This window comes from Lepisma saccharinum, chromosome 1 (assembly GCF_977018435.1).
Source record: "Lepisma saccharinum chromosome 1, izLepSacc3.1, whole genome shotgun sequence".
Taxonomy (NCBI): domain Eukaryota; kingdom Metazoa; phylum Arthropoda; class Insecta; order Zygentoma; family Lepismatidae; genus Lepisma; species Lepisma saccharinum.
The window spans coordinates 105,655,716-105,681,479 of record NC_139229.1 but is presented as its reverse complement, the minus strand read 5'-3'; the positions used below and the strand labels follow the sequence as shown (position 1 = coordinate 105,681,479).

Genomic DNA, 25,764 nt, shown 5'->3' with positions numbered 1-25,764 from the left:
CGATCTGGTGTTGCGGCTGTGAAAGTCTGAAAGATGTTGAAATCTGTTATAGAGATATTGCGGGTCTTTTTTAGTTTAATTTAAGCCACTCGACCTTCCCAAAGTACGGTGTCAAATGCTCTGAATATTTTAGATCGAACACGAAACTAATGCAGGCATTTTGGATTCACTGCAGTCGTTTAGCTTGTTCGTAATTGACACCCAACAAAGAAATATTGCAATAGTCAACAATGGGAAAGGCAAGATACTGGACCAGTTTAATTTTTGTGTGTTCAGGGAGGAAGTTTTTGAGCCGATAGAGTGAATGCAATGCACCGAAAGCTCTTCTAGATACTCTGCCCAGGTGAGATGGTGGTTGAGTATCACACCCAGATTCTTAACAGTAGTGGAGAAGAGCAGATGCGTATCATTTACGTTGAGTTTAGGGAGGCTAGATTTATCTATTTTGCTCAAAATTCTAGGGGAACCTACACGAATACACTGGGTTTTAGTCGGGTTTAGTTGTAAGCCATGGTGTGCAGACCAAGTGCTTATTTGTTTAAGGTCACTGTTCACAATTTCTAGTGCATGCAGTATTTTGTGCGGAGGGAGAGAGAAATATAACTGAAAATCGTCGGCTTACATATGGTACTTAAAGCAGTTAAGCACCGTCGGGAGGTCGTTTATATACAGAGCAAATAGGAGGGGGCCGAGTACAGTGCCTTGAGGGACACCACAAGGAATGTTTTTCCACGAAGATTTTCCATATAGGTCAACGACACATTGTTGACATTCTTGTAGATAGGAGCAGAACCAATTAACCACGGAGTCGGAAAAATTGAATAACGATGATAATTTAGCGAGTAGAATTTCATGATCAGTGGTTTGAAAAGTTTTTGTAAAGTGTAGAAGTACCAGAATCGTAAGTTGTTTATGGTGCATGGCTAGCCTCATGTCATCCGTTATGTTGACAAGACTCGTGCAGTGCAAGTGCTGTGGTTACTTCTAAAGCCAGACTGAAAAGGATCTATTAAGTTATTTCGTGTTAGAAGGTCATGGGTTTGATTGCTAACAAGATCCTCTAGGGCTTTAGACAAGGCTGGGAGGATGCTGATTGGTCGGTAATCGTTGACGTTTATTATGTTGTTTGTTTTAGATATAGGGCGTACCAGGGCGAGTTTCCAAGACGAGGGAAATGTGCCGGTAATTAAAGAAAAATTAAAAATAAGAGTGATAGGAGCAAATATGTGGTAGAGATTTTTTTTAATCATGAGGATAGAAATTTCATCTACTCCTAGGTCGATGACTATCTTCTGTAATGATTTTTTTACTTGTTCTGGCGAAAAATAAGAAAAACAAAATTTTGGGAGCAGTTGTGGAGCGTGTTTCAATGTTACGAATAGTTTCGTGTTTCACACTATCATCGACGATCGGAAGATCACAAAAGTGATCGTTCAATACTTCCGGTGGAAATTTATTAATCGATTCGTGGTTTCTCCGCTTCCCCACTCCCAGTATTTTCATTTTTTTCCAGAGGATATCAGGTTTGCTTTCGTAGGTTAGTAGTTCAGACGTGAATCAGCACTTTACTTTTCGTACTTCCTGGGTGCAACGGTTCCCAGTGGGGGTGGGGGAATTCTACTGACTGTCTACGGACAGCATGGGATAATGAATTTATGGCATATAACATTTCCCCTCATGGATAAAATTTATCAAGCAAAAAGGGGGGGAAGTACCCAGAGGGTGGAAATCCCTCCCATCCCCCCTACAAATACCACCCTGACGGTTCCTCAGGATTCTGTAATTTTCAAAGATGGATGTGTTATGATCACCGACCTTGATCGCTTTCCTATATTTGTCATGCATCGCCATAAGCCGGTGCAACTCGTCCATCATCCAGGGGGCAGAGGGACGCGAAACTCGCTTCTTCCTAACTGGAGCATGTTTATCGTACAATTGGAGAATAAAGGTATTTAACAATAAAACTTGCTCATCCACTGTAGGTAACGTACTAATTAAATGCCATGGTACAAGGGCAGCATCTTCATTTAGGCAGTCTTCTTTAATGTTTTTGAAGTGTCTATATGAAACTTGTTTTGCTTTATATTTAGGAATGTGAAGATAATAGGACATGTAAATTAAATCGTGGTAGGAAATTCCAGGTACTGGTATTTGGCCATGGCACGTTACACGATTTTCTTCAAAAACCAAGATGACATCAAGCCATGAGTCGGAAGTGGCTGTGTGGTGGGTACTTGTGGTAGTTGGATTTAATGGCATATGGAAAGATTTAAAGCAGAGAACGTATCACGGAATTCTATAACCTTTTCTTTTTTGCTACATAAGTCTGTATTCATATCTCCCAGAACGATCGTGTCTGAATATTTTGGTAGAAAGTTTGCAACGTCGTTCTCGAAGTTATCAAGGCGAGTGCAAGGTGGGCGATAGACTACCGCCAGGAGGAGTTTTTGTTGACAGATACTGATTTCGAGGATTATATATTCCGATTAACCTTCGTAGACATCGGGTGATTTTGAGAGAATTTTGGCAGGGATGATGTATACTTGATACTACTTGGCAGGGTCATGGAATGCACCAGTATACAGTAGAGTACTGCATGGAACCACTTTTGCTCGCTCATACTTGTTCGAGTCTTCCACCCTCAAGTGTTTACAATGGAATATAATTTTAATGTAACAATAATCGTACACACATGTACGTAAAATATCCATCCTGGCAGTTTCAGCCCACAATCATCTACGTATTTCATTTTCATATATCACTGTATTTGTAAGAGTCTAAACTACATTTTAACATGGAGATGATGTCTATGTTTACTTAAGTTTCAATTTCACTGCATCTTTCACCTCATAATCCATGTTTGAAAGCCCACTACCACAGACACATTATGGTTATACGTGTACTACTGGGCTTCGAGCATATACTGCTCGTTTTGCCTGTTTGAGCATTATTCACTCGAGCGAAGAACCTCCTCTCAATTTGTCCGGGCAAACCATTTGGTGCTCCTTTTTGACTGTTTTTTTCTGATAAACCCACATGGTTGATCGTGTCGCCATGGCCTACTGTTCACACATTCACGGCATATGCTTGTATACAGACTGAAGTGGCTTGCAATCTTGGTTCATCTATAACAAGTTTAATCAGAACCACAATGTGTTCTCCAAGAAGTTGATAAGAAATAAATCCAGCATTTGACTGAAGAGCAGCTCCAATTAAAAGAGAAAAACATTGTAGCTTAATTGTAGTTTATTGTTGAACAGTAACTGAACTTAATTACATTTAACTAATTAATACTTAAAGAAAACCCATATATTTATTTTTTCAAGTCTATAAAATATGTTTATATATATTTGTTGCTACGAATATATAATTTCTAAAGTTTGTTTATATAGTAAGAGGCATTTATGGAAGATGCATATGTACAATAATACATATATTTGTTCGGGAGTAAGAGGAACTCCTTTACTTACAGTACATAAAAAACTAGAAAATGCTCTTATCAATAAACTTTTTTTGGTCACATAAAAATGCTTTAGCGTACTCACTAGAATATAATAAAATAATAAGCACTCAAAATAACACCCACTTTCCACACAAGAAAATGTGGGAATATTATTACATAAAAAAATGTTACTAGTGAAATAAGGTAAAAAAAAAAAGTATTTGATAAAATCATTCACAAGAAAGCTGAATGGCATCATGCTCCTGGATTTTTACAAGCATGTCCTACTATGTGACTGATAAAAATATGATCATTCATGGGTTGTAAGTGCATATCTACCTCTTTCATTGAGAAACACATTACAAATTCTCCTTCTCATTTTCAATCTTCAACAAAAGTTCAAAATCCAATGAATCAATGAACCAGCACAATGGTCTCTGCACATTCCAGTTAAACCGAAGTCACAAGTAAAAATGTGACTGTCACAATTTATGTCTTATTAGTAAGCACTATTTAGCTGTACATTTAACATTTGTCAGAGATTGCACAAAAATATGTATGTAGAAACTGTACAGTACAAGGTTTTCATGTACCTTCAAAATAATGTCGACAACTTTGGTACATAGGTATACTGTATATAAATGAATGAATGGGCATCAACGTTTTTCAGATCTGTGTGTTCTGCATATCACTACCATGTCCATTCTTAATGTATGTTGGACCATTTTCAGCTTGCATATTGTTTACTTTGAACTTTTGAACCTTACACTTGTCATCTGGAGAATGCAAAAAAATACACACTCAAATTTCCGGTAAACAGAGAAGTTTTCATGAAGGATGTTGGAAAAGATTTTCACTGGAAGAAATTAGTAATGTAGTGTTTTGAATTGCAAACACAAATATTATTGCATTGTGAAAAAATGCAGGAAAGACAAATTTGCTTCCTTTAAGTTCTGAAACAATGATGCAACTCGCACAGTAAATCAAAAATCAATGTTCCATGACTCAGAATATAAGAAACTGTAGTGCTAGTTAACTGAGGTAAAAGTTCGTGAAACATCAACTACATATGCACACTTTTAGATCCTTTTTTTTTAGTTCTACTATACTTAATTACGTCTCACCACTTAAAAAAATATATTTTCTTTGTGGTATCTTACGAAACACAGTTTGATTAAAATGTACAATGCTTTGATGATTGTATGTACAAATGTGAATCTGCATGTTTCTTATAAGAAAAAAATCTAGAAAATACAGGCGTTTCTTCACTGAGTTAAACATTTAAAACTGAACTCTGTGAAGATAAAATATCTTCACTTGAATTAGTCTCATCACCAACATAAACTCTCCTACAACTTTCTCCAGTAGATAATTCTCCACTATATTCACTCTTCGTGCTGCTTACTTCTATCCTTAAATCTGGAGCATCTGAAACACACACACTGAAAAAAGATGTGAGCAATAAAAATACCATAGTAATCAAATATAACAAAGAACTAAGGCATTACAGGGAAAACAATATGTACTTGGTGCGTACTGAAAGTCGTGAACAACTTTTTATTTCAGACGTAAATGTTCACGTAGAGCGATGCGCTGTATAAGACAGTTAGAACCATCTATTGTGACAACATACACTTGAAAGTGGGGTGATCGGCGCAGTACGTATGCGCATTAGCGAGTAGTGAGTAATGGCTCCGTTTGACACGTCGTTTCGCCAGCGTGCAGTAATTGAATTTCTGTTGAAGGAAGGTGCATCGGCATCAGATATCCACCACCGATTGCAGGAAGTGTATGGTGATCAGTGTATGGCTGCCAGTAGCATCAGGCGATGGATAAAACATTTTAGAGGTGGAAACACAGACATCAGTAATCTCCCTCGCACAGGCCGCCCGAGAACTGCCTCGAACAACAGGAACGTGGCTCGCATCCAGGAAATCATCCAGGGGAACAGGCGTGTTTCGGTTAGGGAACTTTCACACATTGTTGGAGTAGGGCACAGTGCTATCCAGGAGATGATTGGTGTACTGGGTTACTGGAAAGTGTGTTGCAGATGGATGCCAAGGGATTTGAATGCGGCACAAAAACGAAACAGAAAAGATGTTTGCACGGAACTTTTGGCACGGTACCGAGCAGAGGATGGAGGCGAGGGTTTCTTGAAGTGTTTGGTTACTGGAGACGAAACCATTTTCCACCTCTACGAGCCTGAGAGTAAACGTCAAAGCCTGGAGTGGCGACATCAAACATCACCAAGAAAGAAGAAACCGAGGACAATGTCATCAGCTGGCAAAGTAATGGGAACCGTCTTCTGGGATTCGGAGGGTGTTCTTCTCGTGGACTTTCTCACTCCAGGGGAAACAATCAATGCTGCTCACTATGTGTGCACTTTGAGAAAACTTCGTCGTGCTATTCGTGAAAAACGTCCTGGCAGGGATAGTGTTATCCTCCAACACGACAATGCCAAGCCACACACAGCACAGCTAACGAGGGATGAAGTTGCCAGATTTGGGTGGGAACTCATTCGACATCCTCCCTACAGTCCAGATCTGGCTCCTTCTGACTTTCACTTGTTTTCTTTTCTGAAAGAACACATGCGGGAAAACAGATATGACACCAACAAGAAAGTGGAACTTGCCGTTAGGAGAATACTCAGACGTGCCCGAACGGAGTTCTACAACAGAGGAATTTTCAAACTTCCAGAATGTTGGCAAAAATGTGCCGATTTAGATGGTGATTATGTTGAAGACTAATAAAGGTATGTACTTTAACAGGCATATATTAGATTCTTTTTTGTACAGTTTACTTCCTTCTTGTAACATGTTGATCACGACTTTCAGTACGCACAATATTTACAAAACTGCCTACACAAACACACAGCCATGTATGTCTCATACCCTCTGTGGGCACTTCTTTTAAAGTCAATACACACAGGCCAGTCTGCCTGTTAAAAAAGGAAAGAGCACAATGGTGAAACAGTCCTTCAGCCCTCTGAGGGCCAAGACATGCTGCTTTTCCATTGGATGGCCCATTGAATCTCATCTATAAATTTTTTAACTTTAGTCTTCTTCTACTTGATAAATGAAAATTAGGTTCTCAACCATAGGCTTACATTATAGGCTACACTGTACTGAGGAAAACTAGATATAATTTTTAAACCTAGAATTCATAATTTCTGAATTATTAAAAAACACATATATATATATAGGAATTTTGAATTTTCTCCTAAAAAAAAGAACAGCTTTTACAAAATAATTTATATCAGCAATAAGTGAACAATTGCGAGTGGAACACACACTAGTCAATATGCAGGTAATGTTTTGAACTCTATAAATTCTATATTGGTGCTAGCGCCTGACAGCAACTGAAATCTAAAAACTGCATAGCATACACAATCTAAATCAGGGAAAGGCTGATTTATATTTATCTGACTGTTTAAGCAAAAGAAACTACACACAAAAAAGCATGAAACCCATCCAGTAAAAGTAATTATTTTTACACATGAAGCACTAAAATGATCCACCACCATATTCTACTGGTTAGAGTGCTGCAGGAGAGCATTTTGCTTGAGTGCAAAATAGTTCACACGCATGAAGCTAGATAGCATACGGAATTGAGAGCTTCTTTGCCTGAGTGAATAACCCTCCAACAGGCAAAACGAGTGGTATACGCTCGAAGCGCAGTAGTACCTGTATAACCGAAATTTGTCTGTGGTAGTGGGCCAATAAATTGGATCGTGAGGTGAAAAAGCAGTGAAATTGAAACTGAAGTTAACATAGTAATTATCTCAATGTTTAGTCTATCTTACCAATACAGTGATATACAGAAATGAAATAGATGATTGTGGATATTTTACGTGTACATGTCTATGATTATTGTCACATTAAAATGATGTTCCATTGTAAATGCTCGAGTATGGAGACTCCAATGACTACTACAAGCAAGTGAAAGTGGTCCCATGCAGTACTCTACTAGTGGTGGACATTTCTCAAATGATTTTTGGTTGCACTTTGTTTCATTCAATTCGTAAGTTTGAATAAAAGTCAATTACTAACACTTATAGAACACCTACCTTTCAACTGAATCGTCCTGAGGTGGGTCCCAAAAATGCAGCTGCTGTCTCCATATTTTAATCAAACCATCCCACGCCCGCCGACTGTACTTTATATTCTTAGGTGGTGTCCTTGGGTGCCTCTTTGTTCTCTTCTCTCTGTTTTAATAAAGAAGGGAAATGTAACAGTACATAAAACTCAGGCATGTTGACAAAAAAAGAGAGAAAGATTATCACTTTCTATTTTAACAGATTGATCAATATGGAATTTTACTTACAATAATATATATTTTATATTAGGGATGGGACCGATTAATCGGTATTCTATCGGTATTTGCCGATATAGGCATATCGGTGTATTGGTAAAATTACAATTATTTTACCGATCCGATATATCGATAAATATCTAATAATTTAGTGCAAAATTCTGCCATTTTGTTGTAATTTTTATGGATAATCTCAATGCCTTACTTTCTAAAAAATTATATGTCTAAATATGCAATTTATTTTGAACTGCAGTCACCTGGAAACACATTTATTAAGGAGGTCAATGAAACTTTCAGGTTCTTCAAGGACCATTTCTAATTTTATATCGAATAGGTAGAATATCGGTTATCGGTATCAGTAAATTTTATATCAGTACTTTATCGGTATCCAAAGTAAGTATATAATATAGTTGAGAAAGTAGCGCAGTCTTCCCTCCTGAAGCTGAAAAAAGAGGGTCGTGGGCGGTCCCAACCCTGACGTCACTCACGGGACAGAACTGATTCTGTCACTGACCTTTCCGCTTGTTATAGGAACTGCATTTGTGTGAGGGAACGTGAAAGTGCCTTGTGTTTCCTTCTTCTGTAGCTCTTGTGTGATAGTGGAGAATTTTTTCCAACAACAATAACATTTCAGGAAAATGCCACGCAATTGTGCCCGAACAACGCAAGAAATACAGTAGGACAGGCACGTATCCAAGCAAAAGTTTTCGGTTTAAACTAGATAAAATGAGGATTTTGGTTTCTTGTGTGAAATAAGATAATGTGACGTTAATTTAAGGAGATAAATAATTATCAAGGCAAGACGGAGAATGTTCTGTAACCCTGTTATTGATAATAGCACATATCCAAAGTGGGGTATAGGGGGCTTGACCCCCCTCTCTCCAGGAAATTTTTCAGTTTACATTAGATAAAATTAGGCTTTCGGCTTCGTCAATAATATGACTGAGAATGTTCTATAACCCTGTTATTGTTACTAGCACGTATCCAAGATGGGGATCAGGTGGCTCTAGTCCCATCAGGTAATTTTTCAGTTTACACTACATAAAATTAGGTTTTTATATTCTTGAATAATGTGACAATAATTTAAGGAGAGAAATACTTATGAAAGCAAGACGAAGAATTACCCTGTTGTTGATAATATTGCACGTAAACTTTACTTGAGTTTTCAGTGTTGTCGCAGTGAACTTTAGCACTATGTAGAGACTTGTCAGTATTTGGAAGCTGCACAACAAAGGTAGCTCCACACGTAGGGCGATTCGTTGTAATTTATAATCTCTGGAAGACGCGAGAAGGAATTGTCTTGAATAAGAGGAGTCGAACTACTGGCAATATCTATGAATTGTTTATCTGCGGAACATTCTAGAATATAATGAGGATAAATATGTGTTAATTAGAACCATTCCTAATAGATATACTTTGACAGGACCTTGGATCCAATGAGAAAAATTGCGTTGTTTCTAACTTCATTTCCTTTTAAGCGTTCAATTCAAGGACTTGTTCATGACTTATTTGATCATGTACAAGGTGCTTTACTTCAGTCTCCAATACAAAATCATAAAAACCTCTGGGGACTTGATTTCAAAAATATGTCCGAGATAACGAGTAACGTCCCCAGGATTTTCGGAAGGGAAAGTGGTTACGTATACTATTTTTGGTGGTCAGTCCTCATTTTGCCTTCTTTTCCTGTCTTTGACGTTCAAATGGGGCTATGACCCCACCAACCCTCCCTTGGGCACATCACTGGAGATAAATAAGTAAGCATTTAACCATATTGGGAGACGAAACATTAGATGTGTTGGGAACGGAAGGATTTTCACTGTGCATTAATTGTTTCGCGATCCAACTGTATTCTAGAAGACTTCCTTTGTTTCGTGCCGATGTGTGAGAAGACTGCGGAAGCTGTGACAGACAATTTTGAACACTTGCAAGTGCTAATGCCTGAATATGAACAATTTGGTGGGTTTCTGCTTTTATAAGAGCTGCAAACATGGGAGGACAAGACACATTAGTAGTGTTCAGGCTTGAATCAGAGAGAAATATTTGAGAACTGTCTGTGTCCAGTTCGCAGCCCACAGCTTGAATCTCGCGTTGTCGAGTGGATTGTCCATCTCGTGTATGTGTAACAGCTTTGTAAAAGCACTTCCGGTACACAGATGGTTGGTTTGATCCTGATCAGAAGAAATTGATAAGCACACATACTGAGATGGTTCCATGCACACAAAGTTATAGCATGGAAACAGGAGTCGAGTGGTAAAAAATGTCCCGATTTCACGTTCTGATTAAAATGAGAGCCTTAAACAGTGACGATGATTTAAGGGATAGTTGCTCCCCATTTTCTTGCCTCCACACTATGTCCTCTTAATGCTAAGCCTTGTCTATCAAGACAAAGTAAACTTTCCTTGCAAACCCCCCCCCCCCCCCCGTTTTAGAACCAAATTGCCACCACTGGCAATGGTGTTCACGCACCTCCCCGAAAGGAATTCCTGGATACGTGCTATTTTTCGTTTCCAAAGGATCCGATTACGTGCAAGATGTGGGTTTCAAAGTGAAGAGATTAGATCCTGTTAACACCAAAACAGAGACAATGTGCTCATCGCATTTTTTGTATGCCAATTACAAACAGAACTTAAAAGCAGAACTGCTGAGTTTTATTACCTGTAGACCACAGCTTAATAGAAACGCTGTACCATGTTTACATTTGCGTGGTTGTGTGGTGAATTCTAGTAGTGTTCAATAGCCAAATGACATAACTGATCGGAGTTTACGTGCCAATAAACGTCAGATTCGAAAGCGAGCAGTGGAAAGGCTTGAAGAGTTGTCTCCTCGCAAAAGAATTTGCATGGCACATAATTCAGAGACTTTGAGTACTGGAAATATACCCAATATACCCAATCTCCAACAAGATAGTGTGTTGGAAACTCTGAAAAAGAAATTAAAATGTGCTGAAGAACAAATAAAGAAACTGCAGACACTACAGGATGACAGTGCTAAAAAAGCAACTTTTGGATTATAAAACATGAAGTTGTAATGTCTCGGCCCCAGTGATTTATCCAACAACTTCGCCCTAACACCCCACACAATGTTTTACAAAGGACAACTTTGTGGTCATTTTGGCTCTAAGTATAACTTTTCACACCCATAAACACAAATTTACACCACTCAAATAGAAAATTCTGAACAAACTTCTCTGCTCCACCTCCGAGCCGGCTTTCCCGCTTTTCATTAGATGTAATTCTATTGATTGTTAACTTTCAGCGACACAGTTTACTAGATATAGTCTGCTCTATACATATACATTTACTTATACATACACACTAGAACATTCATTCGATTTTAAAACAAATTTATTTCCGAAAACACGGAAGAAGTGTGAATTCCTATGCCGTTGCTGGTGCTCGTCTTTGACATGTCCCGTGGCTGACGTCATCCGTGGAGGTTTACGAATGGTTCCGAACTTTTCCGAATGCCAGACTGCACCTCCCTGTCGGTATCAGCCAAAATTTCATATCGGCCCATCCCTATTTTATATAAATATAAAATTATGAAAACATTTAATCAGAATGTCTTCAATATTAAAAGAAGCAAAACTCCCAAACTTCAATTTTTCACGTGAACACTGCATGTAAAAGGTAAAAAAGGTAAAGTGTTCCCCTGTGCATAGCACCACGCCATGAAGGCGTATAGGGGGTGTGGGGGTAACGCCCCACACTTTCTTGATCCGGTCGTGAGTGGGGGTGATGTGATCAGCATCATGCCCCTGACCGCCTTTACCCCCCAGGGTTTCCCCCAGGTACCCATGTTATTCGACGCTGGGTAGGCGCCGGGGCCGCTTCCACCGTTAGAAAAGTTCCCGGATTTGAACCAGCCGGGGATCGAACCCGGGACCTTTAGCATGGTAGTCAGACGCGTTACCGACTGAGCCACCGCGGCCGCATGTAAAAGGACATCAGTATATTTTAGGTAAACACTTAATCCCACATAATCAAGTTCTATAATATTCACACATAAAGGCAATGGGAAACTCAACAGATTATTGTTGTTTAGCATCACTCTTCTGGCACTATTGGCTAATCACAACAATGAGGATGGGTGATAATACGATGAAATTGATGAATTTGTGATTTCTCATCAAGAGGAATCAACTACTCACCATGATAACAAATATTTACAAAGTATTTTGAGGAATGTTCATGGCACGTGCTTTTTCATTGAAAATATGAAATGTACAATTTTTAAAATAAAATTGGGTTCATTTGAGATGTGTTTCTCCTCAAGGTTTAACTTTATGCAGCAGTTTTATTCTACTAACTCTAAAAAAGGTAAGAACCAAATATCATTAGTTGAACATGGACAATTCACAATTATTGTTGTAGAAATTTCAGCAAAAATTGTAGGCTCAACCAGGACTGGAATCTGGGTTTCAGGCATACCGCACCATTCCTGTATCAACTGACTATTGAGCCAACCCAAGTTTCACCTGATTTGCCTAAATGATTTCATTGTAAACAAGAGCTTTATTGAGTGTATGTATTATTAGGGATTCACTTTACCTCGGAACCATTTGCATATAGCGATCATATCCAATTGTGTTCTTCCCATAATCAATCTGTTTCTGCCTTCTTTTAAGTACCTCTGGATTTGTTTCATACTCCACATTTTTTCGATATCTTCGTACACCACTACTGCCAGAGTCCTCTCTTCTCCTGAAACATGATTAGTTAAAAATAAGAAACAAACAATTCCATAGTAAAATACAACCTACTTCATAATAAGCCATACCATAAGGCACAAGAAGAATATGCAAACTTCCCACAAATCTGGCAATGACAGGAAAACAGCCAACATATCACCAAAATTGAGAGTATGAGGAAAGTGTTACTTCTTTTTTGATCCCCCCCCTTGCAATGTAATACCCTAAGCCCCATGCACTCTTTGACTCTAGGGATGCCATCGACATACATAAATATGTGAGAAAAAAGTTTTCCAATTAACCTTCACAGTGACACTTGCAACATGCATATTAATTTATGTCCTATATTGGGGTTATTTGAAAGTAAAAAAATATTTTAAGTCCTCCTTATGCTTAGTGAGGATAATGGAGAATAGGACCTACAGGTTAAAGTAGGACCTGAACCACAGTGTAAAATCAGATGGCCCTAATTATTTAAAAAGTAGGGGATACAAAAACTAGATACAAAATATTTTCTGAAAGAACAATTCTAAATTAAAATGAACAATTGTTCCAAAAATGCAGGTTTTCTTAAGACTATCCAGTTAACAGTAAATATGCAGTGTATGTCGGTACCCTTGACCCTCTGTACAAGAGTTGGAAGTGGTTGGGGAAAAAACCTGCTTTTTTGGAAACAACTATCTTGGGGGGGGGGGGGGATGAGGTTTGCTGTGGCTTTTTTCACAAAAGTATCCCAAATCAATGAAAATACAGAAATTGGCAGTATTTATCTCCCTACTGTAAAATAGACACTCATTTCTAAATATAAAATACAATTTACCATATGAAATTCCTAGCTATAAACAGGGTTTTCAAGAAAGCTGGCTTTTTTGAATGGGCGGTACTTTCCGAGTGTTATCTTCATATTTCGGTAGGCTTATTAAATATATCTATGTAGTATAAACATATTCACATAACTAGAGTAGTTTTGTATGTGTTTTTAATAGGACCTAATAGTATATGATATGATTTTCAATGTTTGTATTTGTTATAAGAACACATGCATGAAACAAAAAAGAAACCTTTTGAAAATCTAGTATCAAATCTCTTTACACTAAATTTTATGTTCAGTAAAATATATATATTTGTATTCTTACTTTCCAGTACATCATGTATAGTTTGGTTAAATGGCAGCAAAACCTGGTCATGGAGCAACTAGTGATGTATTTTGGCTGCTTGGTGTAGTGGTTCTCAACCTTTGTGAGACCACAGCCCAGTAAATTTATTTCTTACAAGACTATTTCACTCAAATACATTTATGATCTTTAAACTTTATATGGAAATTAATATTAATATATCAAGTATGGCATAATCATAGTTCAATTATGTATAGACTTGCTGTGAAACATAAAATTTGATTTAAAAACTTAGTCATCAAACCCTGGGTGCAATGGACTTTTTGCGCTACAGTGGTTGAAAAACACTGGCATTAAAACTGAAGTATAGAAGCAAATAAGACTGGCCGCAAATCTGGACTGGACCTACAGTTTGAAATGAAATCCAAAGCACTCTGCCTCCACTGAGGATTGAACCTCAGACCTCTTCTTATTACAAGGCGACAGCATTGTAAATTTCTTTTAGCTAGTTGTCAAATATGTCACTACAAACCTGTACACTCATAACAGTAACCAAGTGAAATAGGTTAGCTCTAATTGCCAAAAATTCCGATTTTTTCCAAAAAAGCTGTTTATCGAAGAAAAATAACCCTGTCCATTCAAAAAAGCCAGCTTTTTTGCAACTATACTCTGTACCCTCTCAAGAAAGTGAAATATTTTGCATGGTTTATGAAGATTATCTTGTTTCTGAATGTTTTAGCTCGCGGAAATGTGTTATTGTGAAGTAAAGTATGTCTGTTACCTTACCATGAAGCAAAACAGCCCAAAGGCTTCGTGCAAGTGAATATAGCACACAACATGACATTCAAACACAGCAGCTATAATTTTTTGTTTTTGGTTTGAATTTGATAGTAATTTCCAATGTGTTATTTAGCTATTTTAGTGTGCTGCATACAAATGGTTTTTACTAATAAAGAGCGGCGAAAGTACTGAGATGGCAGGTTTTTACTCACGCAGGTCATACTTTGGGATCAAATATCTTAGTTATTTGTGCCTTCCACATGCTGCAACCAGTTTTATAATATGTAAAACATCAAAATATGTCTATTATAAAACATCAACATCATTCTCAATGGGGTACAGTGGGTCAAAAGCCCCAGGTTTGTCTTTCAAGACAAAATTCATTGCAGTCATCTGGGTACATTCATTAATTAAGGTAGTACATAGGTTGATATTTATGTATACGGAACTGGCAACACTAATGTCGCTAGGTAACATCTAATATATCCATCGTAAAGTTGGACATTTCTATGGTATATGTACCCAGAACGTTGTGCTTACGGATGCTATTTTTGTTTGTTACAGTGACTTGAAAATTTCATCGGTGGCCAACAATGGAATTAAGTCGAAAACACTTTCAAGCAATAATTTTCTACGATTTTTGACATGGATTATCTCAACAACAGTGCATCGATCAACTCACTTCGGCTTTTGGTGATGAAGCACCATCTAAAAGCACTGTATATCACTGGTTTAGTGAATTCAATAATGGCCGTCGTTCGCTCACGGACGAATCTAAAGAAGGTCGTCCAAAATCGGTTGTTGTGCCAGAAAACATTGATGCTGTACGAGAACTGATAATGCAAGATCGTCATGTGATATATCGTGAGATTGAGTCATCCCTGGGCATTAGTATGACTAGTATACATAAGATATTGCATGAACATTTAGCCGTGAAGAAGATTTGCTCACGTTGGATCCCGCATAATGTGACAATCACTCAAAAAAAAGGCTCGTGTTGATTGGTACAAACAAATACTCACAAAATAGAATTGTGGTGCTTCAAAAGTCGTGTATAAGAACTACACAGGTAACGAATCTTGGATCTATGCATATGAGGCGAAAGCAAACAGCTTTCGACGGTGTGGGTGTTCCAAGATGAGCCAAACCCAACAAAAGTTGTTCGTGCAAGAAGCACTTCGAAGCAAATGGTCGCCTATTTTTTTGGGAAAAATGGACATGTGGCTACAGTGCGACTAGAGAATCGTAGAACCGTCAATTCTGAATGGTACACAACCATTTGTTTCCCAGAAGTCTTTGGGGAAATCAGAAAAAAAAAACCAGCGACGCAGGATCATTCTTCACCATGACAATGCGAGTTGTCACACATCGGTCCAAACAACTCAGTATTTGACCGGTGAACACAATGAATTGATGGGTTATCTGCCTTATAGACCTGATTTAGCACTCAATGATTTCTTTTTGTTCCTGTACATGAAGAATAAGCTTCGTGGTCAACGATTTTCGACACCAGAAGAAGCGATTGATGCGTTCAAAATGCATGTTTTCGAGATACCTCAATCGGAATGGACGTATGCAAGAGTGCATCGATCATCATGGAGAATATTTTGAAAACCAATAAAACCATTTTCAATGATACATTCTTTTTTTGTTATTCTGGATACATAAATAGTAACCCTCGTAATGAACCATGGATGTTCCTTTGAGGTAATGACAAGATTCTGTGGATGTTCCCTCTACATTCTCAGTGTGTGCCTCACAGATGACAACATATGTTTTAGCATTTTATCACGTACTATTTTAAATCTCTTAACTCTCAATTATTCTCTGTCATGTGCATCATAGATTTAGCAACATTTTCCTTATGACAGATAATGTTAATTAAAACATGGCTTTTGGAAACACCACCACAATGTGGTTTCATTATAAATTAATGATGAAGGTCGTAACACAGACAACCACAATGAATGTTACTGTTAAAAAATCTTACCTGAGAGAGGGGTTCTCTTCGCCAAGTTCCAAGCTGTGTTCTCGGGGTCTCTTTCTGCTGATGCCAAAATCAGATGTTGATGTCATGTTCTCCTTTTCTCTTTGCCTTTCTCCCTGCCTATCTCTCCTCTGGAATTCCTCATGACGCCTCACCATTTCAGTCATACTAGAAGGGCCTCTTCTAGGTTTTCCTTTTCGCTTTGCAGCTCCTACAACCTGATTGATTTCCCCATTTTTTGAAGCATTTGGTGTTTCTAGTTTTGCACTCTCTGAAATCTCCATTTTGAGAGACTCAGGCTTGATACTTGAAGCATCGATCTCCTGTTTAACATGCACTTTCACATCGTGATTGAAATTTTTTGCTTGCTCTACGTCCCCGTGAACAGATTCTTGTTTTATTACGGATTCGTCTCTTTCTTGCTTCACTTTTATAACTTCGTTCACTTCCTGTTTTAAACACACGTCACTCTGTTGATTCACACAAGGATGATGGGAATCTTCATCAGTTGGCTCTTGCTTCACTCTCACGTTTTCGAAACTACTCTGCACATGACAGTTAGCAGTGGATGCACCTGGCTCCTGTTTAATGGTAGTTAACCCAACACTCCACTGGGAATTGCTTCCTTCGCTCATGTCCTCAACAGCTCTTTTATCATCACACTTCAGCATTTCCACTTCCTCCTCTTCCTCCTCTACCATGTCTACCCAGGATTTGCTAAAAGGGAATGATGCACAGTGTGCTGAACTCTCTGCAAAACTGGGTGAACAGTCCATACTCTTCTCCTCAGAAGTTTCATCCATTGAGAACATTCTACCATTATCTTCAACACTCATGAGAAATCTACGGAAGAGAAAATCAATTTTATGTGAAAGTACTAACAAATAAAAATCAATCATATTCTTCAAATAATCACATACATTTTGAGCCATAACACAATAATACTGAAAAATTCTAAGACAGGAATAGGGAGAAAGAGAGGGAGAAGCAGTCTTTTATATTTATTTATTTACATTAACCCTCCGTAACCTGCACGTGCCGCCTTTTCTGAAATTTTGAATTATTTTCCTTACCAGTACAATAATGATCTGGAAAGCACTAGGTAACTTATCTACATTATTCCCACGAAAACACAGAGGCGTTCGCATCTTTCTTCTGGCGTTCTTTCTCTTGTTTACATACCGGTCCCCCTTAGACAGCACTCAGTACCGCACATGGGAACGTTTCCTATCGTAAATCTTAGCACTCCACCCATGAATTTGGAGGAAATAAGAATAAAACGATGGTACGTTGTTCGGAATGCAAATTAATTGAACACAGAAACCATTGCAGTACCCATACGAAATGTCAGAGTTGTCAAAATAACGATATTGAAAAGTGACACCATTCGGTCAGTTTTATTTGAGTTTGTATATCTTTTTTCACATATATCTCGTAAAAGTAGAAGAAACATAATGAAATTTGAAAATTTTAATATTTTCTAAGTTTCTTCGAGTTGTTTTTACTCATTTGATTCCTTTTTCTGCGAGAGCAATTTTTTGAATGAGAATTTTGGAACAAATAGTTCCTTTCTAAGCCCATATAAGTTGTATGATTTCAATTAGTTTTGAAAAATATGTTGAAAATTCTGTGAATTGTGAGTTCATTTTTTAGTTCCTTTATTATATGGCAAAATTTTAATTACTTTTGGAATAATATTTTGATGCAAAAGTCTAAGCGTGTACTTCTATGTGATATTTTCTCTAACGCTTTTTAGTTTATATAGTTTTAGTTTAGCTAATAAAAATGTCCAAAATTGACTGTGTTCATATATATCGCCTGATTTCCAGTAAGCGCTAGAATAATTCAACATCAATTTGCATGAATAATTCATCTAAATAAAGTAGGTTTTGATAGGGTTGCACCAAGTGCCACGCACGGGACATCTGTGCTACTATGAGGGAACGGATGACGGAGGGTTAATGAACCCAACAGGTTCCAAGTAACACTATGGTAACAGTTACAATTAAACCTTGTTTCCAAGTTACAAAAACAGTAAACCTGCTGACCAAGGCAGTTTTATTTACATTAAAAAAAAAAACTATGCCTTCATTTCGAACCTATATCAGGGCCTTTTTGAATTTGTTTCTTAGTCTGAAGAAGGCCCTGATACAGACTTTGAAACGTTAGATATACAGAGTTCTTTGATGTAAATAAACCTGCATTGATCAGGGATTTAGTGTTTTTCTTCTACACTATGGAACAAGTATGAGTTGGGACACTGGTATCAGTAACAGTTCTGAATATTTAATGATTTTTCTGAAGTAAGGAACCTTAGCAAGTGCTTTAGAATACTGGAAACAATTGGGGAAGCAAGTTTGAAGCTTGAAGAAACTAATTAGCAGGTTAAAAGTTTCACTAAGTATGACTTGCCAGAGAAATTATGATTTGAAAATTAATTTACATTAGCATCTGTGCTCTGTACTGGGCAGCTGTTCTTAGTTTACGGACATGGTGATGAATTTTCATGCAAGGCTCAAAGGGGGTTTGATGCTTGAGACCTGATGGTGGCTGTTTACCCACTGTACCCCCTCAAGAATTACGTCGAATCTTCTTTCAATCGACAGATTTCAATGTCTTATGTAATGTAAAAGTGGTTCCAGCTTTAGGAAAGCACAAATAACGGAGATATTTGATGCCAAACAATGGCCGACATAAGTTAAAACCTGCAATTTCAGAGTATTTTTGCAGCTTTTTGTTAGTAAAAACTATTTGCATGCACACTAAAATAGCGAAAGAACACGTCGAAAATAACTATCAGTATCAAACCTAACCTAACTACGTAAAATTATAGCTGCTGTTGTGGGAAGTCATTTTGGGTGCTATAATCACTTGCACAAAGCCTTCAGGCTGTTCTGCTAGGGTCCATCGTGAAATCCTCCACCCTCGATTTCGCTAGGGAAATTTTTTTTAGGAAGATTGTGTTTTGCAAATTGTGAAAAACAAAATTCTCGAGTGCGGAAACAAATATTTACAAGCGTACAGCCGTTTAAAGTGGGGATACAGCCTTTTAAATTTGTGAGGTGGAAGTCTACTTGCAGCCACCCATACCCGTACCGATGGATATATGACAGTCGCTTTTTCAGGGCTAAACAAAAAATTTCATAAAAATTGCCCCCCGGATTCCAGGCTCCGCCCCTAGGGTAATTGACCTACCACCCTCTACCGCTTTTTTCTATAGAGTCCCTGTGACATGAATCCATTATGGAAGCCTGAAAAACCGTAATGACGTTACATAGGTAAGGAATTTTAATATTACAAAAATATAAGTTTCGTAGTATGTAGATCTCTAAAAATTTCCTTCCACGCTAGTTAAAAACACCCTTTCTTAGATGAAACTTCATTTTGGACAAAAAAAATTTGGAATGTGCTAGAAATCGAGGGTGGAGGATTTCACGCAGCCTTCTGAAGAGCGAATGTAGAATATAGAGAATATCTCCAATTTCATTAATATTTGGTATACTAACTAAATTTGGCCTTCTAATCATGAATCTGTTGTTAAATGTGGGGGTCACGTTTGGAAATCATGAAAAAAAGCTCATGTAAGTTGAGATTTTTTTTTTAAAAAAAAATTTGAACTAAGATTGCCTAACCTAACTGGAAATGGTTCATGGGGCTTTCCATGAATGGTTTGTGGGGCTACCAGTGCATGGTTCGTGCAGCTACCCGTTCATAATGTACTGATCAGAAGGCCAAAATTAGTTAATCTACCAAATATTAACAAAATTCAAGATACTTTCTTACCCTAACCTTACCGGAAAAAGTTTCATGGGGATATCAGTTAAATCTTTTCCCAATGACCACATATTGTAACAAAATATAAGTTTTGTAGCACTAGCTTCCTCACTGCACAAAACGCTATTTTTTTTAGAAGAACGCTCGAACACAGTTGCCAAACCTACCTCTAATCAAAGTCCACATTCCACAAGCTCTTCTACCTCATCGTTCTCTGTCATCATCTTCCTCATTATCCTCGGAGGTTGTGGGATTGTATAGCATTCCGGCTAGCTTGAAAAATTCCAATGTATGATCACAATTTTATCACTCCTCTGTTCCGCCATGCTTCAACGATTAATGATCTTCAAGTAACGAAGCAACAAATAATGCTCTGCAAGTAACGAAGGGACAGTGTGGCAACGCTGTAGACAGCGCAACGAGTGCCGAACGTCACTTGTTGGTATCATCAAACATGGTTATGTTTATGTATGGAGAATGATTGTGGTAATGAAGAATGTAATTTTGCAACATATATGGACGTAAGTGTACAATTTTTACACGTGACGACCAAATCTTAACTCCAGATAGGTTACCATGACTGCATATTTAGTGAGTATAAGAAGTAGGAAAGGAATTGGAGACATTCTCTATATTGTACATTCATACCATAAAATCACCTGAAAATGTTCATGAGCAACAAAATCTTCATAAACCATGAAAAATATATCACATTCTCCAGGGGGTACAGAGGGTCAAGGGTACCACCTGATGTAACATAATCAGGTGCTGGAAGCATTCGAAATTATTTTCATGCTAGCCTAACAACAAAAGCATTTATGGATATTTTATTAATGTTAAGAGCACTAAATCTTACCCACCGGTACTTGTTTACTATCCTTCGGACACATTTATTTATTTTTACAGAAGAAGCTACTTACCGTAATAAGTTCCAGTAGCATTGTCAAACATCGGGAAGGTGTTTTGTGTGATGTGAGAATGTTTCGTAGCTAAAATTCATGTTGCTCGTTGAAAATTAATTCTCCGACGGAGAATAGCTAGCCCCACGAACCATTGGGGTGTGGATAGGTTAGTTCTGTTAGGTTAGGAAACATAGTTAAAATTTGGTGTCGTGTTAGTATCAGGATCTAGAAATTGGAAATAATTGTGAACCATTGGTGCTAGCCCCACGAACCATTGGCGCGTGGTTAGGTTAGTTCGTCTCAGGCAAGCGAAAAGGCCTATCAGAAAGACGTACTGGTAATGTGAAAAATTGCAATTAATTTCATCAAAACAACGTCAATACACCTTCAGGAATGTTCCACGAAGCAGATACGTAAGTACGAATGTCAAAAATTGACGAAGGTGTCCGAAGGATAGTAAATTTTTACCGAATAAAATAGCCAAAATCCCCCCCCCGTTTTACAGATCGCATTACCTCTAGCATGATCAAGATTGTGCGGGGCCATTTCTGTCACATGTTGAATTTCAATAAATCCTTGAAACTGTTCCTAACAGCATTGTCACATTGAACGAGATAATGCCAATAATATTTGGAGACAGGTCTTGAAGTCGGTCAGTGTTCCCAGTCTTAAAAATCACACATAAAAGCTGACAATTTTGAAATACAATACTATTTATGAAGACCTATTTTGTATACATACAAATATAATTGTCAATATTTATAATGAGTGCTGTCCAATAAAATATAGAACTATCAGCACTGGTAAGAAGAAAATGAGAACACATCTAACATGGTTCACTCCTAAATTAGCGAACCTTAGAGCTATTATGTTATGATAATGCCAAAAATGGCGATCAAACTGCTAAATTGAACTATAATGAGATTAAAAAATAAATTAGAAAGGAAATAAAATTAGCTAAGCTAAAAGCTAATGAAGAGTACATAGCTAAGGCAAGTAATGAATGCAAAGCTGCCTGGTCAATAATCAAAAAGGAAATTAAGATAACGGACGAAACAAAGTTGCCAAGTATCACACCCAATGAGTGTAATAGTTTCTTTATAAACAATCAAGAACAGTTAAACAAAATTCCTGTGAAATTCCTGTGAACTATGAAGACAATGTCAACAATGACCTTAATGGCTATCTTGGTAGGCAAAGTTTCCCACAATTTAATCATATAAACTTTAAGTGGAAACAGATTAGTACGGATGAAATTTTAATTATTGTGTCAAAAATGAAAAACTCCTATAGTGAAGATTTTTTCGGTCTATCAACCTTTATTATAAAGTATATACTTGACATAATAGCTCTTCCAATTACATATCTTATTAATGGACATTAAATGATGGTATTTTTCCTGATAACCTAAAAATATCTATAACAGTCCCTATCCACAAAAAGGGTGATAGAGATAACCCTGGTAACTACCGGCCTATATCCCTTGTTCCAGTGTTTTCTAAAATTATAGAGTACTGTGTAAAAAAGCAATTGACCCCTTATTTTGAACATAATTTACTTATTAATGTAGCCCACTTTGGATTCAGATTGGGGCTATCTACTATTAATGCGGTAGAGACGGTCGTAAATGAGATAATTAATGGTTTTGAGTCTGGCTCATATACATGTACTACTTTGATAGATTTAAGTAAGGCCTTTGATACAGTTGCGCATGAAATCTTGTTTAAAAAACTACAATATTATGGAATAAAAAGTATCGAACTATCCCTTCTTAAGTCTTATCTCACTAATCGGCAACAGATAGTAAAATTTAATAATAAGAAATCTGATGAGCTAGATGTTTTGTCTGGTGTCCCCTAAGGATCAGTATTAGGTCCATTTTTGTTTTTAGTTTATATGAATGACCTACCTAATTGCCTACTGTATAAAACAGCTACCTATGCTGATGACACTACCTTTATTACAAATGATCATAGTATTCTTAACCTTAGTATCAAAAATAAGTAAATGTTAAATGCTTCCTCTTTATGGTTTAAAACAAATAGCTTGGTGTTAAATACGACAAAAACAGAAACTAACTTTTTCTACTTAAATAACCTACCATGCACCTTAAATAATCAGGATTATGTAAAATTGCTTGGCATATATTTAGATACAAAATTAAACCGATCAGTTAATACCCAGGAACTATGTAAGAAACTTGCCCGTGCCTTATATGTATTGCAGAAATTAAAAAGGTCTGTAAGTGTAGAAATGATGATCTCTGTGTACTACGCTCTTTTCCATTCACACTTACTGTATGGTAATTTACTATGGGGAAACTCTACAGGTGCAAAGGAAGTCTTTAAATGGCAAAAGAAGGATATACGTTGTATTAAAGGAGTACAGGATATGGAGTCATGTAGGGAATTCTTTAAGGAATACCGTATTATGACAGTGCCCTCTATAAATATTTATCATAGTTTAATGTACATAAAGCAAAACCTCCCCAGTTTTAGGTTGCGATCTAACGTACATCACTATAATACAAGGCACAATCTGAATATAGAAATGCCGTACGCTAGACTATGCAAGACTCAGCAAAATTTTCAACATAATGGAATGAGATTATTCAATTCGCATTAAATATGTAGTATCGCCCGAACACCTCTCATTCATTTGTTTCGTAAATTTTAGCATTGATACTTACCTATTCTGCATTGCGGAAGATTTTTTAAGGTGAAGTTATGCCTTTTCCCATAAAATAGTGTCAACTTTTCATATTAAGGGTCATTATTTGTCTTCCTTGTTTCGCTTGTGTAACAGACAATATGTTGTGCACTCGTCAAGGATCATCGCACGTCGTGCTTGTGTTTTTTGTCGATTTGCAGTGCGCAAGCAGTGTTTCAAGCCTTAATGACCGAAAAGTACGTACCATTACGATTTTCTCCACGAACCATGCACGATAAGCTTAGGTTAGGTTAGGTTAGGTTAGGCAAACACAGTTAAAAAAAATTAAAGGGATTTATGACATAAACAGCGAAAATTACGTACTATGACGATTTTATTTACATGCTTCCATGATTCTTGCATGATTACCTCCACGAACCATGCACGATAAAGTTAGGTTAGGCAAACACAGTTAAAAAAAAATTAAAAAGGGTTTACGACATAAACAGCCACTACGTGTCGAAAAGATGGTTTTAGATTTAAGGAAACAAAAAGCATGTTTGGAAACACTGACACGGGGTTATGTCATCGAACGCAGGCAAATAGTAAGAAAATGGCAGAAATCACCTCTGCGTGTTGGAAATATGTTACCAGTTTCATAGATCGGAGACACATTAAAATCTCATATTTTGTGTTTCGCATGGTTCGTACGTACCAATTGTGTATTGCGGAACATAGTTCAAGGTGCCATTATGCTTTTTACACGAAATTAAAAGCAATTTTTCACATTCTGAGTGCTTTTTTTTATTCCTTTCTTCGCTTCCGGAACACACAATATAGCGGGCACATCTTGACTCACGTTGTGGTTATGCAGTGTTTCAATCTTTGGTAGCTGACCGATAGCCTCACGAACCATTTCCGATAAGGTTAGGTTATGTTTGGTTACATTAGGCAAGCATAGTAAAAAAAGGGGGGGTTCAAACACTCACAGGGGCTTACGTCATCAAACGTACGCAGCATCCAGTTGTCGTAGGGCAAGAAAATGAAAGCAATGGCAATTGTGCATCGGTGAGAAATTTCTCTTGAAAAAATACATGATTTCCTGGTCAAATATATTTCACGATGAAAGAAAATACCACGACGAACGTTGTAAACCTTGGAGAAACTCATTTTCGTAAGTAGTTTCTTGTGTAACATTGAAGAAATGTGTCTCCGATGTATGAAACTGTTACCTGAAATATTTCTCAGGAAAGAAAAAGGAATTCCGGGTCAGAAAGTTTAAACGATCAAAGAAATCACCTTCACGAACTTCCACAACGTCAGAGAAATTGATTAAAGTAGTTTCTTCTGTAAAAATGAAGAAATCCGTTCAGGCGATACTGTATATATTGTGTCACGGAATTTGAAAAACACTTTTGTCAGGGCCTGTAAAATGTAAATGTCTATTCATAATGCATCACAGAGCTGTAAAATTGGATTTTGTACATGGCTTGTATTGTAATCAAAATAGAGTACTATTTTTCAATTGCATTCGCTGTAAGAAAACATGTAGTTTAATATGAAAACTGTATTGTGTAATATTTTAATATGTATTTTTAATTTTCTTTTCTTTTGTAATTTTTTATATTAACATTTATATACTTATTATGACGAAGTCTATTGCAATCATGTTGTCTAATGACTAATAAAGTATTCTATTCTATTCTATACGATACTTTATATAGGACATTGTCCGAGGAAAGGTGCAGACCAGACCCTCTTCTCTTTCGCTGTAACTCTTTAACAATTAACTTGACAATTTATGCAAGCATATTACGTAAGGCTTACGAATTATGGGTGACAGTAGTAACTGCAATATGAAGTTTAGAAAGCTACGCTATTAACTACATTGAGCCATTTAATAAAATCGCATAAATTTAGACCTATGTCCAAAACATTCATATTCATGCTCTATGCATTAACTGACTGATCTGTATAGGAATAACTTTTTTCTCTGGAAAGTAAGCTGCATCTTACCTAAATTTCGCTTTTCATGCAAACTCTTCCTGTACTTTTTTCACTAGTTTTCTGCAACGCGTTTAGAGATTACTTTTCGCGGGAACTATCTAGGCGGG

At 37.2% G+C, this 25,764-nt stretch overlaps 1 protein-coding gene across 1 annotated transcript; it reads right to left on the bottom strand.

Annotated features, from left to right (window-relative positions):
• Window positions 1-3,239: 3,239 nt before the first annotated feature.
• Window positions 3,240-25,764, bottom strand: Slbp (Stem-loop binding protein). Its single transcript, XM_083135978.1, has 5 exons — window positions 25,667-25,764; window positions 16,329-17,168; window positions 12,304-12,456; window positions 7,509-7,646; window positions 3,240-4,884 (listed from the first exon to the last, which is right to left on the bottom strand). Exons 2-5 carry the CDS (start codon window positions 17,159-17,161, stop codon window positions 4,716-4,718), a joined length of 1,293 nt encoding a protein of 430 aa, XP_082992104.1. The 5' UTR covers window positions 17,162-17,168; window positions 25,667-25,764; the 3' UTR covers window positions 3,240-4,715.